Source organism: Meles meles, chromosome 7 (genome assembly GCF_922984935.1).
Source record: "Meles meles chromosome 7, mMelMel3.1 paternal haplotype, whole genome shotgun sequence".
Lineage (NCBI taxonomy): Eukaryota > Metazoa > Chordata > Mammalia > Carnivora > Mustelidae > Meles > Meles meles.
The window spans coordinates 26960983-26974624 of NC_060072.1; the positions used below are offsets into that span (position 1 = coordinate 26960983).

At 51.1% G+C, this 13642-nt stretch overlaps 1 protein-coding gene across 3 annotated transcripts; it reads right to left on the reverse strand.

Moving 5' to 3' along the window:
* Nucleotides 1-376: 376 nt before the first annotated feature.
* Nucleotides 377-6783, reverse strand: SOCS2 (suppressor of cytokine signaling 2). Of its 3 annotated transcripts, none has more exons than XM_046012284.1 (3): nucleotides 6576-6783; nucleotides 3856-4189; nucleotides 377-2178 (listed from the first exon to the last, which is right to left on the reverse strand). In XM_046012284.1, the coding sequence occupies exons 2-3, from the start codon at nucleotides 3992-3994 to the stop codon at nucleotides 1721-1723; spliced, it is 597 nt and encodes a 198-aa protein (XP_045868240.1). In that variant the 5' UTR covers nucleotides 3995-4189; nucleotides 6576-6783; the 3' UTR covers nucleotides 377-1720. The 3 variants fall into 3 exon arrangements, with proteins under 3 accessions (XP_045868240.1, XP_045868238.1, XP_045868239.1); XM_046012282.1 differs by lacking the exon at nucleotides 6576-6783 and adding an exon at nucleotides 5553-5821; XM_046012283.1 differs by lacking the exon at nucleotides 6576-6783 and adding an exon at nucleotides 4953-5540.
* Nucleotides 6784-13642: the final 6859 nt, after the last annotated feature.

Consider the following 13642-nt stretch of genomic DNA (forward strand, 5'->3'; position numbering starts at 1 on the left):
TAGCAATCTTTTGTGTTTGGCTCTGCTGTTTGGACATGCATAGTTATGTTTTCCTTGCAGGCACGAAGCCATTTTTCAAAAACTTCATGAAAATATGAATATTTTCATGATTTGGGGATAAGCAGATTTTACTATAATTTACACCCAAGTTTTCTAATTCACTTTGGGGCACACACATGATCCGCAAACGTTCACTTTCCCAGTGACACACCAGAATATGTAACTACGCAGGACATTTTTTATTTTCAAACGTGGCAAAATGAATACTTTCTGGAAAGAGCTTCATCGGCAACAGTCATGAGACTTTGTGACAAAAAAATAAATAGCCATAAAATTTCTAATTTTTATTTTGTAGTAGGCCTACTCAACCCATAAAATACGAGGATGTGTCACAATTTTTGTAGGTTTCTAAACCATGTTTTTGGAAGCACCCGGGGCATTAGTGTGATGCCTATTCAATGTGTAAAAGACCAGGCCACTGGACAATTCTGGTACTTTCTAAACCGTCCTTTCCAAAATGCAAAATGCGGCCCACAACTTTGGAGAAAGGTAAATCATGTTCTACACCTTGCTAAATATTTGGTTGATTTCACGTGACCTAGGTTTTCTTGGCAACTGTCTATTACCATGAATGTGTCCGTTCTCTACAATTCAAAGCAACAAGGGCAACTTGTAAAAGTCAAGGTTTTTCTTTTTATTTCATACATTCTAATCAAATAGTAACAGCAGTAAATAAACACTTTGGAAAAAAAAAAAAAACAGGCAGGTATCCCCCTATATCTGGAAGAGAATTAAGTTAAAATATTCTACATGGTAGAAGGGACACAACCGCTGATGTCCATGGTTAGACAATTCAAGGACAACTTGAAAATTTCTACAGCCATTTCCAAAAAGTCAATGGCAACAGGTGGGGGACACAGCTACTTGAAAGGATCAAATGTCCGTATCTACATGGTTCTGTTTTCAGGGATTGAGTTGCACCTGTAGAGCACGACATTCTTGTCTTTAGCCTTAAAGGAAAAGACTTGGTCTTTTCCATGTGCACCAGTTTGAAATAGTTCTGAGATAAGGCTCCCTTGAAACAGATTATACTACAGTACTCGTTCACATGAGAGAGTTCATACATGTAGTAAGAAGTCAAATACAGGATTTCATGGTCATTTTTTTGGTTGATTTGGTTAATTGCATAAAATGAAGGATAAATACTCACGAGCATATCTGTTTAACAAAACTCCTAGGTACATCAAGAATGCAAAAAGAAAAAATGGCCTAACGGAGACTCTGACCACCGGGCATCTAAAATTGAAGCTAAGCCTGTGTCAGCTGGGGTTCCTTCCACGGCTTCCATCCTCCTGCATCCCCTTCTCTGCTTGCTACTGGGGCGTGGACCTTTGACCTACTAGAGAGGAACCTCAGAAAGGTGAGGTCTTCCGAGAAAAACATTCCTTTCAGCCTTTCCTCGGGACATTGGATTCTAATGGAAAAGGATTAACGGGTGGGTCTTGGTCAGTCTTTAGGAAGGTCAGCATCACTCCCGTGAACATCTCTGGGGGAACTTTAAATACCTAGCTACCTCGGCACCCATTTAAATTAGATGGACTTCTGCTGTTTTGAGAATCCCGAGGAGTTATCCAGAGCACTCACTCAAGTTTTGGTTCTCTTTGACATAGCTGCATTCGGAGAGACTCTAGACGAGGCAAGGTTAGAAAGACAGAAACACTTATACCTGGAATTTATACTCTTCCAAGTAATCTTTTAGTCTCGTTGGTAAAGGCAGTCCCCAGATGGTACCGGTACATTTGTTAATGGTGAGTCTACAGAGATGCTGGAGCGGCCGCACGGCTGTGTAGAGTGGTTTGGTCAGGTAAAGGTGGACGGTGCCGTTCCGGGGGGCTTCGGGGCCCGCCCGCTTATCCTTGCACATCTGAACGTAGTAGTCGATCAGATGAACCACACTGTCAAACTGTTTAAGCTTGGACTTGACACATATGAGAGAGTCCAATCTGAATTTCCCATCTTGGTATTCAATTCGCAGATTAGTTGGTCCAGCTGATGTCTTAACAGAAATTGTTAGTAGGTAGTCTGAATGCGAGCTATCTCTAATCAAGAAAGTTCCTTCGGGTGCCTCTTTTAATTTCTCTTTGGCTTCATTAACAGTCATACTTCCCCAGTACCAACCTGGGGTTTTTGTTCGAAAAGAAAAAGGAGAAAGGGTGAAATAGTTATTAGAAGGAATTTTTAAAAAAAAAATAGGGTCAATACTCGGCAACAGTTTCTCTGGCTCTAAGTAGAAATGGGTGAGGGAAAGTTTCCCAGAGACTCACACTTGGGGGAGACATTTAATGAGAAGGTGGGTCCATTTAACCTTAGGAACCCACACTGAGAGTCCGTTTTCAGTTTTAAAAAGGTAGCTTTCTGTAGCTGTTCTTTACATTCTCTGAACATTTTTCTCCTCATGAAACAAAACATTTGCAATGATGACAAAGCAGGATGCTTCTAGCACTATTCGAGTGAAATCAAAGTAACTTAGAAATAAATCAGAAGTTAGAAATAAAAGTCATGCCCTTACAAAAGTGGAAGGCCCGACTCCAGTAATTCCGACAGGGTAAAAACTGAAAGAACTTTTTGGAAGGTTGGTGTCCACCGCCCCCTCGCCCCGGATCTGTTCTGGGCTGCATCTCCGTTCAAAGCCCCCGGAAAGCACTGCTATTTGCGTCTTTTCAAAGCGCAGACCCCGTACGACAGCTTGGGCTTGTTGCTTTGATTAAAACAGCCTTACCAGGCATTGAGAAATGAGGGAAACCCCAACTGATAATTAGTACTTCAAGTTTACAATCTGTAACTCTTTCGGACTTTGCCCTAATCCAACACAACCGTAGGTCTCCCCAGCATTCTCGATTTGATCTGCCTGCACCACCCTCGGGTCCATCCCGCTTTCAACAGGGACTTCGAGACACTCTGCATAAGAAGTCTGACTGCGTGCTCCCCACCCCCGCCCCCAGAAAACTGCTCAGATACTTGCAATCCCCTGCCTCCCCCCCCCACCCCCGCCGCTGAGGGAAAGCCGGTGGTCGCACTCAAAGACCGAAACTGCAGGTGACTTTCCCCTCTTCCCAGGGCCACCAAAACTTCGACTTTGCCCCAAACGTAAGCTTTGTGGATCCAAATTTTTAAAGCTTGCGTGGTTTGCCAGATTTTTTTTCTTTCAGACCCGAGCGAGCCCCGCAAAGCGCAGGACTGCCCTTGAAACCAGCAGCTCCCTGGGCGAGCGGCCGCTGAAGGCCGCGCTCTGCGCAGGGGCTCCGCCGGCCACTTTCCTCCCGGCTTTACGGCAGCCGCCTGCACGGCAATCTGTCAGTCCTTGGAATTTGGCCGCCAAGATCCCGAGCAGCCGGGGCTGCTCGGCTCGGGAGCCGGATGCAGCTGGAGCGGCGGGCAGTGCAGCGCCCACTCGCCGCCCTCGTTCCCCGCGGAAAGGGAGGCGCCTGGCACTTTCTCCCGCCAGGGTTCAAGCCCGTGCACCGACCCCGGAGCGGGCGCGGCAAACAAAGGTTCCAGAGCCCTGTGAGGCTATTTCCAAGAAGCCCTTCTCGCCGTCTGCCCTCCCCTAAGCCGCCGAATCCCTTGAGAACCACTTTTCTTTCGCATTCCCCAGGACCCAGAGCCGTGAGTGCATCCTCTCCGCGGATCCCCCGCCCCGAGGCGGGAACGGGAACCGAGGGGCCCTAGTTCCATCCCATTCTTTGCCCCCATCGCGGCCCCGCTTCCTAGCCGCGCTCCCCGCCAGCAGTGCTTGCAACCGCGTCTTTGGGGAAGCACCCCTCTCACACGCGTCGAGGCTGATCGGCTCCCTACCTGTTTGACTGAGCTCCCGGAGGGCCTTCGCCAAACGCGCCGCCTCGGGGGACGGCTCCTCCGCGGATCCCGCGGTCCCCCACTGGCTCTGCGTCCCTTCCGCGCCATTCCCGGAGGGCTCGAGGCACCGCAGGGTCATGGGAGAGGGATCACCGCGGCAAAGACAGGTGGCCACCCGCGATGGGGTCAGAGGGGGCAAGCGTCCTTCTTGGAAGTCAGTGTCTGCGGGGTATCCGAAATGGTGGAGGGGGAGGGGGTGCTTGGGGTTCTTCCTCCCCAGGTCCCAGTGGACGGATGGCAAAGTCCCCCGCAGGCGCGGTCACCCAGAGTTTGCCTGCAAAAAGAAAGTATGAGGTTGGGTCAGTCCAAATTGGACCCCTGCGGCTGGGGTGTGGGTGGGGAAATAGAGACGTGGAAAATCCCGGGGACTCCTCCGCGTCTATGCTCCTGCACCATTTAACCCCAAGCATCCAGGGACTGCCCTGGCCCAGCTGTAGAGAAAGGATAAAGAGCAGGGATCCAAGACTCAGGAGTTGCGGAGGGAGAGTGGGTAGGGAGGGACAGGATGAGGGTGGGGAACAGGGTGTCTTCCCGCCCAGGGCTACTGGCCGAAATCGCAGACTAGCAGAGCAGAGTCACCTGTGGGTAAGGTGGCAAATACGCCCTAGTCAAGGACAAGCAGAAAAATTGTAAAGGAAAGAACAGGAGACGTCCCCAAATTTGCACTCCTGTATCTCACACTCTGCACAGCCCAGGGGCTCCGGGACGAAGCACCCTTAGCCGCCAACCCGCGGCTCCGTACGGAAGCTGCCGCACCCTCGCCGGGAGGCTGCCTCGATCCCCCTCCACCAGCTTACCAGTGCCCGCGTGGGGTGGAGGTGGGGGGCGCCACCGCGCGCAGTGACGGCCGCTCTCGGGACCGGGCGGCGGCGGCTGCTATTGGTATTGCTTATTGCAGCCGCCGCCGCGGGCGCTGTCGAGGAATAGACCCAAGTACTCAGCCCTCGCGGGGGCGCAGAGCTGGAACCCCGGCCGGGGCAGAACAGGCGGCAGGGAGCGCCGCTGGACGCGTAAGACCACGATCGCCGAGCCCTTACCTCGGCCTCCGCCGCCGCCTCCACACCAGGCAGCCTCCCCAGCGGACATGGGGCGGGGGACCCGGGAGGGCCCGGGAGAGGAGGGGTGTCAGCCCGAGTTTCCCTGTTGACTTTTAATTTGGGAACGAGATGCCTGGGGATGCGCTCTGCAGCAGCCAGAGTTCTCTGCGCAGAGAGCAAACAAAAGCGCCAGGGATCATCGCCTGGAACCCCCGGCCTCCGAAATCCCCCACCCTGGGCAGCTGCTGGCTTTCCCTCCGGCGGCGACCAAGGGGGTGGGAAGAAGAGAGGGAGGAGGAAGGAGCTAGGGCGGGAGGCAGGCGGGTGGGGAGGAGCGGCAGATCAGGTTATTAGGAGGATTATTAATTTGGATGGCAGTTTGGAGCGGGGGAGGAAACTCCGGAGACTTCCCGACGCCTAGAAGGAGCCCAAGAAAGCAGGCAGTAGCGCCCGGCCGCGGGACAGAGCCGCGGTTCCGACTGCGTCCCGGGCGGTTTGGAACTGCGGAAGCCCAGGCCGCCCGGCGCTCTCGGCCGCGCCCCGGTGCCCTCCCCGGCGACCCTCCTTGGGGAAGAGCCTTCGGGCTCCCCGGACCAGTACCTGCCGCCAGCCCCCGGCCGAGCTCCTTCGGCACCCCGGCTGCGGGCGCAGGGTTTCCTGAGGCGGTGCGTGCGGGGCTCCGGGGCGCACTGTCCGCGGCCCGCGCAGCGCCGGTAGCGGCGGGCGCGGAGGCTCATGCTTCAGGGGAAACCCAAGGCCCGCGAGCCGCCGTGGAGGCGGCGAGACATGGCAAGAGTTAAACGTCTGTCCTCGGAACGGGGTGTGCGCGCGACTTCCCAGCCCCGCGCGCCTCCCTCGCTCCCCGCCTCCCTCCCGGGTCCGCGCTGCTGGTGCGCCCCGCCCGGCTGCTGCGGAGGCCGCTTTCCAGGAACTTTCCAGGAATCCACCTCACGTGACCGCGGCCCCCGCTTTTGCTTTAAAGAGGCTCGGGCACTAATGCGCAAGCTGCAGAAGCGGGCTCAGAGCGCTTGGTGCGGGGACGGGCGGCGTGGCTGCCTGAAGAGTCCGTCCGCCTTCCACCGCACAGCTTCCAGTGCTTGCAGGCGCGCAGGGGAAGCGCCCCTGCCACCGACGTCCCCGCTTCGGCGTCCGGAGCCTGCACCCCCGCCCCCTGCCGTGCCCGCTGCGCGCGGGGGTCTGAGGACCCAGACCTCCAAGGCCCCCCGCGGGGCTCTGCCTCTCCCACCCTCTCCGTGTCTTCTCGACGCGCCCCTCCCGGCTGCACATTTTGTGAGCGCGGTGTGTGTGTTGGGGGGGGAGGGTGGTCCCTGACAACGGCCCCTCTTGCTTTACAGCACTGTCATTGAGTTGGAGAGGCCCCTTTCCAGGCACCCGCGCTCCGGGGGGAGCCGCCCGGAGGCGGCGCCCTTGCCCAGGTCCTAGAAGGCGGCGAGCGGGTGGAAAGCGGCGCCTCCTTAAGCAGCTCTAGCGGCTCTCAGTCTCCTCCCCCAGGCGCTGCCGCTCGTCGCCTCCCGCACCAGCCCCGCCGGGCTCCTCCCCCTTTCCTGCTCCTGCATCTCCGCGCCGTTCCACAGTCTCCTTCCGGCTGGCCGCGCCGCTCACCTGCACTGGCTGCTGAGGGGGGCGCCCTTATCTGCGAGCCCCGGGGGTGCTGGGCGGCCCGCCTTGGTGCCTGCCGTCCCGAAACCTCTTGCCTCGGCGATTTCCCGCCGGCCTGGCGCCCAGAGGCTGGGAATTCGGAAAGATCCCGTCACTTCCCTGCGCAGAGACCCTCACCTCCTCCCTCCCGGTGGGAGGCCACCTGGCCTCAGTTGGAACTCATCTCCTTGCCGGCTTGCCCTTCTCAAAATGTGACCTACTTTAAATGTGACCTACTTTTTGAAAACCATTAACACTCAAGGGAAATCCGGATCCAAAATTTCGATAACCATTTTTCTTTGAAATACTACTCTATTGCATCAGCGCTCAAAAGCTTGAAAGGTCAATGGCCACTTTCAGTTGTAGCAGGGGCTATGGGGAAGTTGGGCGAGGAAGGGGGAGGAGCCGTGGGGGAGGCGCGACTCACAAACTGTGCCTGGTGCCCCCCCTGCTGGCCCTAGGAGGGAACGTAAACCAGCTTCCTGCCTTCCGGGGCCGGGAGTCAGGGAGAAATTTTCTCAACAATTATCCAGCTTTTGAGTAAATAACTAGGCAAATGGTAGGCAGGTGAGCCAAGAACTGAGGGGCCATGTCTCAGCTAACGAAGGGCTTTGTCGACGATAGAATCATGTGCATGGGATCGTTTTGTTTTTCTAGAGCCTTCCACGTAGAGGGCAGAACTAATTCAACCCTGGTTAAAATCCCTATATAGTAGCCGAATGATTCTGCCCGAGTCATTTTAACTGTCTTTGGACCCTCGGCCTTTTCTATAAAATTAAGGGACCTGAATCCAGACCTGGCTCAGGGACTGGGATGAATGAATGAACAAATCAGATTCCATGTAGAGTTTGTGTATAGTCTGTGGCCCCCAGAATCTTTAAGAACTACTAGTCATCTACTAGGGTTCACTATATTCTAAATTATACCATATGGCTTCTATTCCTTTCTAGAGAATCCCAGATGAAGGATGTACATTTTACAAAGATAAATTTCTACTTAGTCGTCAGCTGAAATGAATCTGCCAGCAACCCTCCTTAATGGGCTTTCCTGTTGCCTCCTAACCTGCGTTATTACCTCTTTTACACACACTGTTCCCTCTTCCTGGGATGCCCTTCCCCAGATTGGGTGTGTGGCCAGCTCTCATCATTTAGGTCCCGGCTCAAAGTCACCTCGACAGACAGTCATCGTCCACAACAATTACAGTGAGCACAATGCCAGCTGTAGGGGCACCAAACTTTGTAGCAAAGTAAGATTTCGACTTTTGTTTCTGAAATGTCTCCCAGCCATGCCCAGCATTTTGTTGGCCTTTTTAATCCCTGATAAACACATAGGGGAGCCTCTTAGGAAAATATTTATGGGATCATGTTAAGTGAGAAAAAGTAGAATATGAAATTGTATCTATGCTATGATTACATCTTTATACAATTATGTATGCCTGTGGGCAAAAGCAGAAGGAAATGTGGAGAAATGAAAGCAGCTGTTTTTAGGGTGGCAGGATATGGGTGAATCTTTAAATTTGGATTTCCTAATGCTTTTCCAGTTTTTTGTTTTGTTTTGTTTTTAGATTTTATTTATTTGACAGAGAGCACAAGCAGGGGGAGTGGGAGAGAGAGAAATAGGCTCCCTGCTGATCAGGGAGCTGGATGTGGAGCTCCATCTCAGGAGTCTGGGATCATGACCTGAGCCAAAGGCAGATGCTTCACCGAATGAGCCACCCAGATGTCTCCTTTTCCAGTATTTCTGATACAGTTGTCATTTTCCAAAACTACAGATGGATCAGTGTCTTCAATGACTCAAAGGGAGCAGAGTATAGTTTGTAGAGCTTAGGACCCCAGTCCTGATGGCTCTCTCTTCTGAGCTCCCAGACCTGCCACGCAGCGTTGCCTTCCAGATATCTAATAGACATCCCCAGTCTAACATGTCTCAAACTGAGACCTGATGATTTCTTAAAACAACCCCCCTTTAAGACAAAAACAAAAGCAATTCCTCCTTCATTTCCCCCCATCTCTGAAAAATGTTATTTCTAGACTTCAGTTGCTCTGGCTAAAAGCCTTCAAGTCATCCTTGACTGCTCTTTTTCCCACAGCCCACATCCCACGTGTTGGCCAATCCTTCAACTCTGATGTCACAATGAACCCAGAACTGAAGCCCTTGCCACATTTCCAGCATACACCAGCCCAAGCCTGGCTTACCAGTCTCAGCCTAGCTGGCTTCTACAGCCTCTTGCTGGCACCCTTGTCCCTCCCTTGTCACTCTTCCTGACAGAGCGGTGAGAATAATCCTGTTTAAACCAAGCCATGGCTGTCCTCTGCTCCAATCCAAATGGCTACATCACCCCAGAGTGAATAACAAAATCCGAGTAGCCACTCACAACATCCTACAAGATCTGGTTCCATTTACCTCCGTGATCTCATCCCCTCCTGCTCTGTTCCTTAATCGTTGCTTAGGACGCAGTGGACTCCTTGCTGTTCCCAAGACTGACTGCCCTTGCTCTTCCCTCGAAGCCTTCTGTGCTGCCTCCCTGACCCAGTACACTCTTCCTTCAGACAACAGCATGGTTTGCTCCCTCGCTTCCCCAGACCTCTCTTCAAGGCCACCTTAGTGAGACCTTGCCTGCCCACCCTATTCAGAATCGACCTGCCGCCTCCACACGCCTTTCTCTCTTCGCTGTTCCAGTTTTCTCCTTAATGTTGATCACTATCTCACCTAGCTTATATCTTATTTACTGGTCTGGTTTCCCGTCTTTCTCCTGCACTAGAATGTGAGTTTCACGAGGACAAGAATTTGGATTTGTACTGTTCCCAGCTATGGCTCAGCACCTCGAATAGTCCCCAGCATGTGGCAACCATTCCCTGCGACCGCTGGACTTGCCAGTGGCTGGGGGGACACTGCTTTAGCAGGTGGCTTTCAAGCTGCACTGCCCAGGCATGGATCCTCACTCTGCCACCACTTGCTACATGAGTGAACTTAAGCAAATCAGTCAGCATTTTATGGAGATAATACTGGAACTTATGGGCACCTGGGTGGTTCAGTCATTAAGCATCTGCTTTCAGCTCAAGTCATGATCCCAGGGTTCTGGGATCGAGTCGTCACCACCACATCGGGCTCCCTGCTCTGCGGGGGACCTGCTTCTCCTTCTCCCACTCCCCCTGCTTGTGTTCCCTCTCTCGCTGTGTCTCTGTCAAAAAAAAATAAAATAAAATCTTAAAAAAAAATACTAGAACTTACCTTATAGGGCCGTGGTGACAATAGAATGTGATCATTATACCTCGTTATCTGTAGCTCTGTAAATCTCTATCTCTGTTCTGTTCGGTGGGGCAGATGCCTGGCTGCGGTGGGGAACCATCATTCTCCTTGAAGAGGGAAGGGAGGGTGATTTTCATACAGCTGGAGAGTTCCTTCTGTCGTCCGCATTGGGGTATTGCAGAGGCTCAAATATCTCTGCGTGCCAACCTCAGACTGGCTGTCCGTGGTGTGCAATGCGGATGTTCTGGTACAGGAGTTGGCAAGCGCTCTACACTAAGCTTTTGCTGAGCTGCAGAGAGTTTTTTAGTTCTTGTCTTAGGAGTTGGGGAGCTACAGGATGATCATTGCCACCATCTTTTCCTTTTAAACTTGGCCAGGTCACTGTCACCACCACAACCACCACCACACATCCCCCATCCTCACGAATCCCTGCGATTCTGGAACCCACGCCTCTAGAGAGCAGGGGACACAGGTTAGTCAACAGAAGTATCTCATTCCCCTGGACATGGGGTTTCTTTCCAGAATCACAGCCTAAGCAGGTTATTTTCTTAGGATTTGATGTAAGTGCTGCAAGAGGAATGATCCCTTCCCTACTGAGATGATGGGGAGTAATGACCATGTAAGCCAACTTTCCTGCCACGTGGGAGCCCATCAAATAATGGGAGCAACAGAGAGGAAAGCAGGGCTCAGGTTTGAGGGAGAGGAAGAGATTCCTGAGTACTTGACTCCAATATGCCTGGGGCAGCCCCACCCTTGGCCTTCTCAGAAAGCGGAGCTACTGAGTTCATTTTTCCCTACCTTGTGTGATTTGGGTTGCTGTAACTTGTAATCAAAGGTGCTCTTGTGGGGTGTGGTGAGTTGGATGGGGAGAGGAATCCATGGGAGGGAATGGGAAGAGAATTGATAATAAGAAGAGAGCCGTCTTCTACGTGATGAACATCTCTTACTTCTCTTCGGGTGCTTCTCAGTACAATTCCCTTTTACAATGTCCTACTTGCTCGAGCCCCATAAGGGAGGACATTCCCTAGTGTCCTGGCTGGCTTCAGTGCTCTGGGTCAGGGACTGCAAGAGGGAAAAGCCAGGAAGATGGCTTTCCCCTAGACTTCTAGGACCCAGGAGCTTGGGAGATGGCCATGCCTTTCATCTTTCTATGCACAGAAGTTGAGGGGAATCATATTCTAGGATAGTAGCTTTTAGTATAAGGTCAGAGATCTCTCAGAAATTCTAGTAAAATCTATGGACCCGAGTGGGTCATATTTGATCCCTCAGGCTGTTAGAGTTGGTGTGCCAAGATTCTTTTTTTAAATGAATCAAATTAAAATTCTGGAGATTTCACCCCCAAAGTGATCCAGATTTGAAGGAGATCCATTCCCTCAAGGCAGCGATCAGCTGAAGCGGGGTCGTGGCTGTCCCTATTAAAGGCTCATTCACCATAGCCCTCCTGTTTACCACAGTCCTCACCATCCCCTGTTGTCTTCTCAACACTGAACATTACTTATTATCTGTCATCACCTTTGCACTGTTGTCTCTCTTATGGTGAAGAACTATTTCTTGGGACCCAAGTCTCTACCCGAAGCAGGGAAATAAAAGATCCAAAAGACTGGGTATTTCAAGACCAATCGGAGAGACCTTATTTCTCCAATGAAAGTGAAACACATTCCAGTGTGTCTAATAAGCCAAGGGTGGCCATGTTGTCATACCTGACCTATTTCATTCTTCTGTATCCCTACATGGCCCAGGCATTTGCATACAGGCTCCATCCAAGACTTTCTCTGCAGAAAAATGTTCTGGAAGCACAGATTCAGGGAATCAATGGACAATCTGAAGGCTGACTGTGAATCCCAAGGGTCCTCTTGACCTCAGTGAGAATCCTGTCCTAAGGGTGATGGCCTCCATGGGTATCCTGCTCCGGAGAGAAAAGTCTGCCTTCCTCATGGTAGGGATTCTCTTTATTGCAACTGGTCTATATAGTCAGAAGATCATCAATTATGGGACACCTGGGTGGCTCAGTCAGTTAAGCATCTGCCTTCAGCTCAGGTCATGGTCTTGGGGTCCTGGGATGGAGTTCCACGTCGGGGTCCCTGTTCAGCAGGGAGCCTGCTTCTCCCTCTCCCTCTGCTGCTCCACGTGCTTGTGCGTGCTCTCTCTCTCTCTCTGACAAATAAATAAAATCTTAAAAAAAAAGTCATCAATTATAAGGTGGGTCCCAGAAAGGACATTATTTCAGTAGTGCAGAATAATTTTCTTCATCTACTTTCTTCTCCCTCACAATGTTCTAATCCTCTGACTTCTTCGTTTCTCAAACACACCAAACCTAACCCAGGGCCTTTGTACTTGTTCTCTCGGAAATGTTATTTCCCCGAAATTCCCATGGAATCGCTCCCTCGCTTTGTTCAGGTCTTACACAGAGACACCTCCCCTTTCTTATCAGTGACCATTTCTTTCTCCTGCTTTGTTTTTCGTCTCAGCACCTACTACTACCAGACATGATAATGGTTTTTATTTGTCATTTGTTTCATGTCTCTCTCTCCCCTTGGGACATAAGCAGGGACTTTGTCTATAAAATCACTACTGTGTTCCCAGTGCCTAAAGAAGCTTCTGGCCCCTCGTAGTATAAAATTATTGAATGAATGAATAAATGAATGAATGAATTGAATGCATCTACAAGTAAGGAAACTGAAACGCTTCTACTCCCTTCTTTCTGGCCTGGGTGCCTTGAATCCTCATCTTCCCCACCTAGATGTGCTTCTCACCGTAAACTGTGGTTTTGCCTTTAGACTCTGGTCTGCTACCAAGGGGAACTTGGCTGTTTTAGAACTTCTTAATCTCCTGGGCCTGATGTCACAACTATGGTACTCAGTAGACAGCATGTGAGGGACTCACCCACTTATGAAACATTCATGAGGACTTAAATGTTCCAGGCCTTGGGACAAATATAATTCAGCCCACTCTTAAGGGGGTCTCTGTTTAGTGAGAGAGATGCTGCTGACCATTCATTCTAACAAAGAGTTAAAAGTCATGGAGAAAAGCACACACTAGTTTTGCAAACAGCTGGGAAGGAAGCACCACTCCAAACTGCCTTGGGAAGTCCAGAAAGGCATCACAGGAGAGGGGATCTTGATTAAGTAACTTCTCTGGATTCTGGTTTCCCCACGAAAAATTTGGATTCCATGACCATTAGGTTTCCTTCTCATTCAAATCACCCTCCAAGCCCTGTTCCACGACCTCCCAAAGAGCAAAGCCTGGGCGGCTTAGGTATGTTTGATTTTCCAGAGAAGTTCACAAAGGTCAGGGCCTGGAATGATGATGTGGTAAGTGGAGCAGTCCGAAGAAATACCTGTTAGTAAATAACAAACACGGCTCCTGGCTTAGTCATGGAATTCTGAGAAGCACCAGCCCCCAGTGAACCAGTCTGGAGACTGGCAGTCACGGATGAGACTAACTTTAACCTAAGGCATGTGGCAACTCGGTATAACACAAACAGTCACCACCACCGGGAGCCACAGGACAATCTCCATAGGCGTTCCACATTGAAAGGCCAGGTTGCTCACCTGGCACATTCAAACAACAATGGTCATGCCCCAGATAATGGAAACCAATGCAAAATCTTCAATTCCCCTGTATATGGTGGCTTAAATCTCTCTTCACCAATATATTATAGCCCATACCCGATTTTATTCTTAAAACACTTAATAGTTAAAAAAAAAAATGCCAGTGTGCATGTGAATAAATAAAGCCAAAGTAGATTAAATAGGTTGTTCTGTACTTATAAACAAATTGTCCTT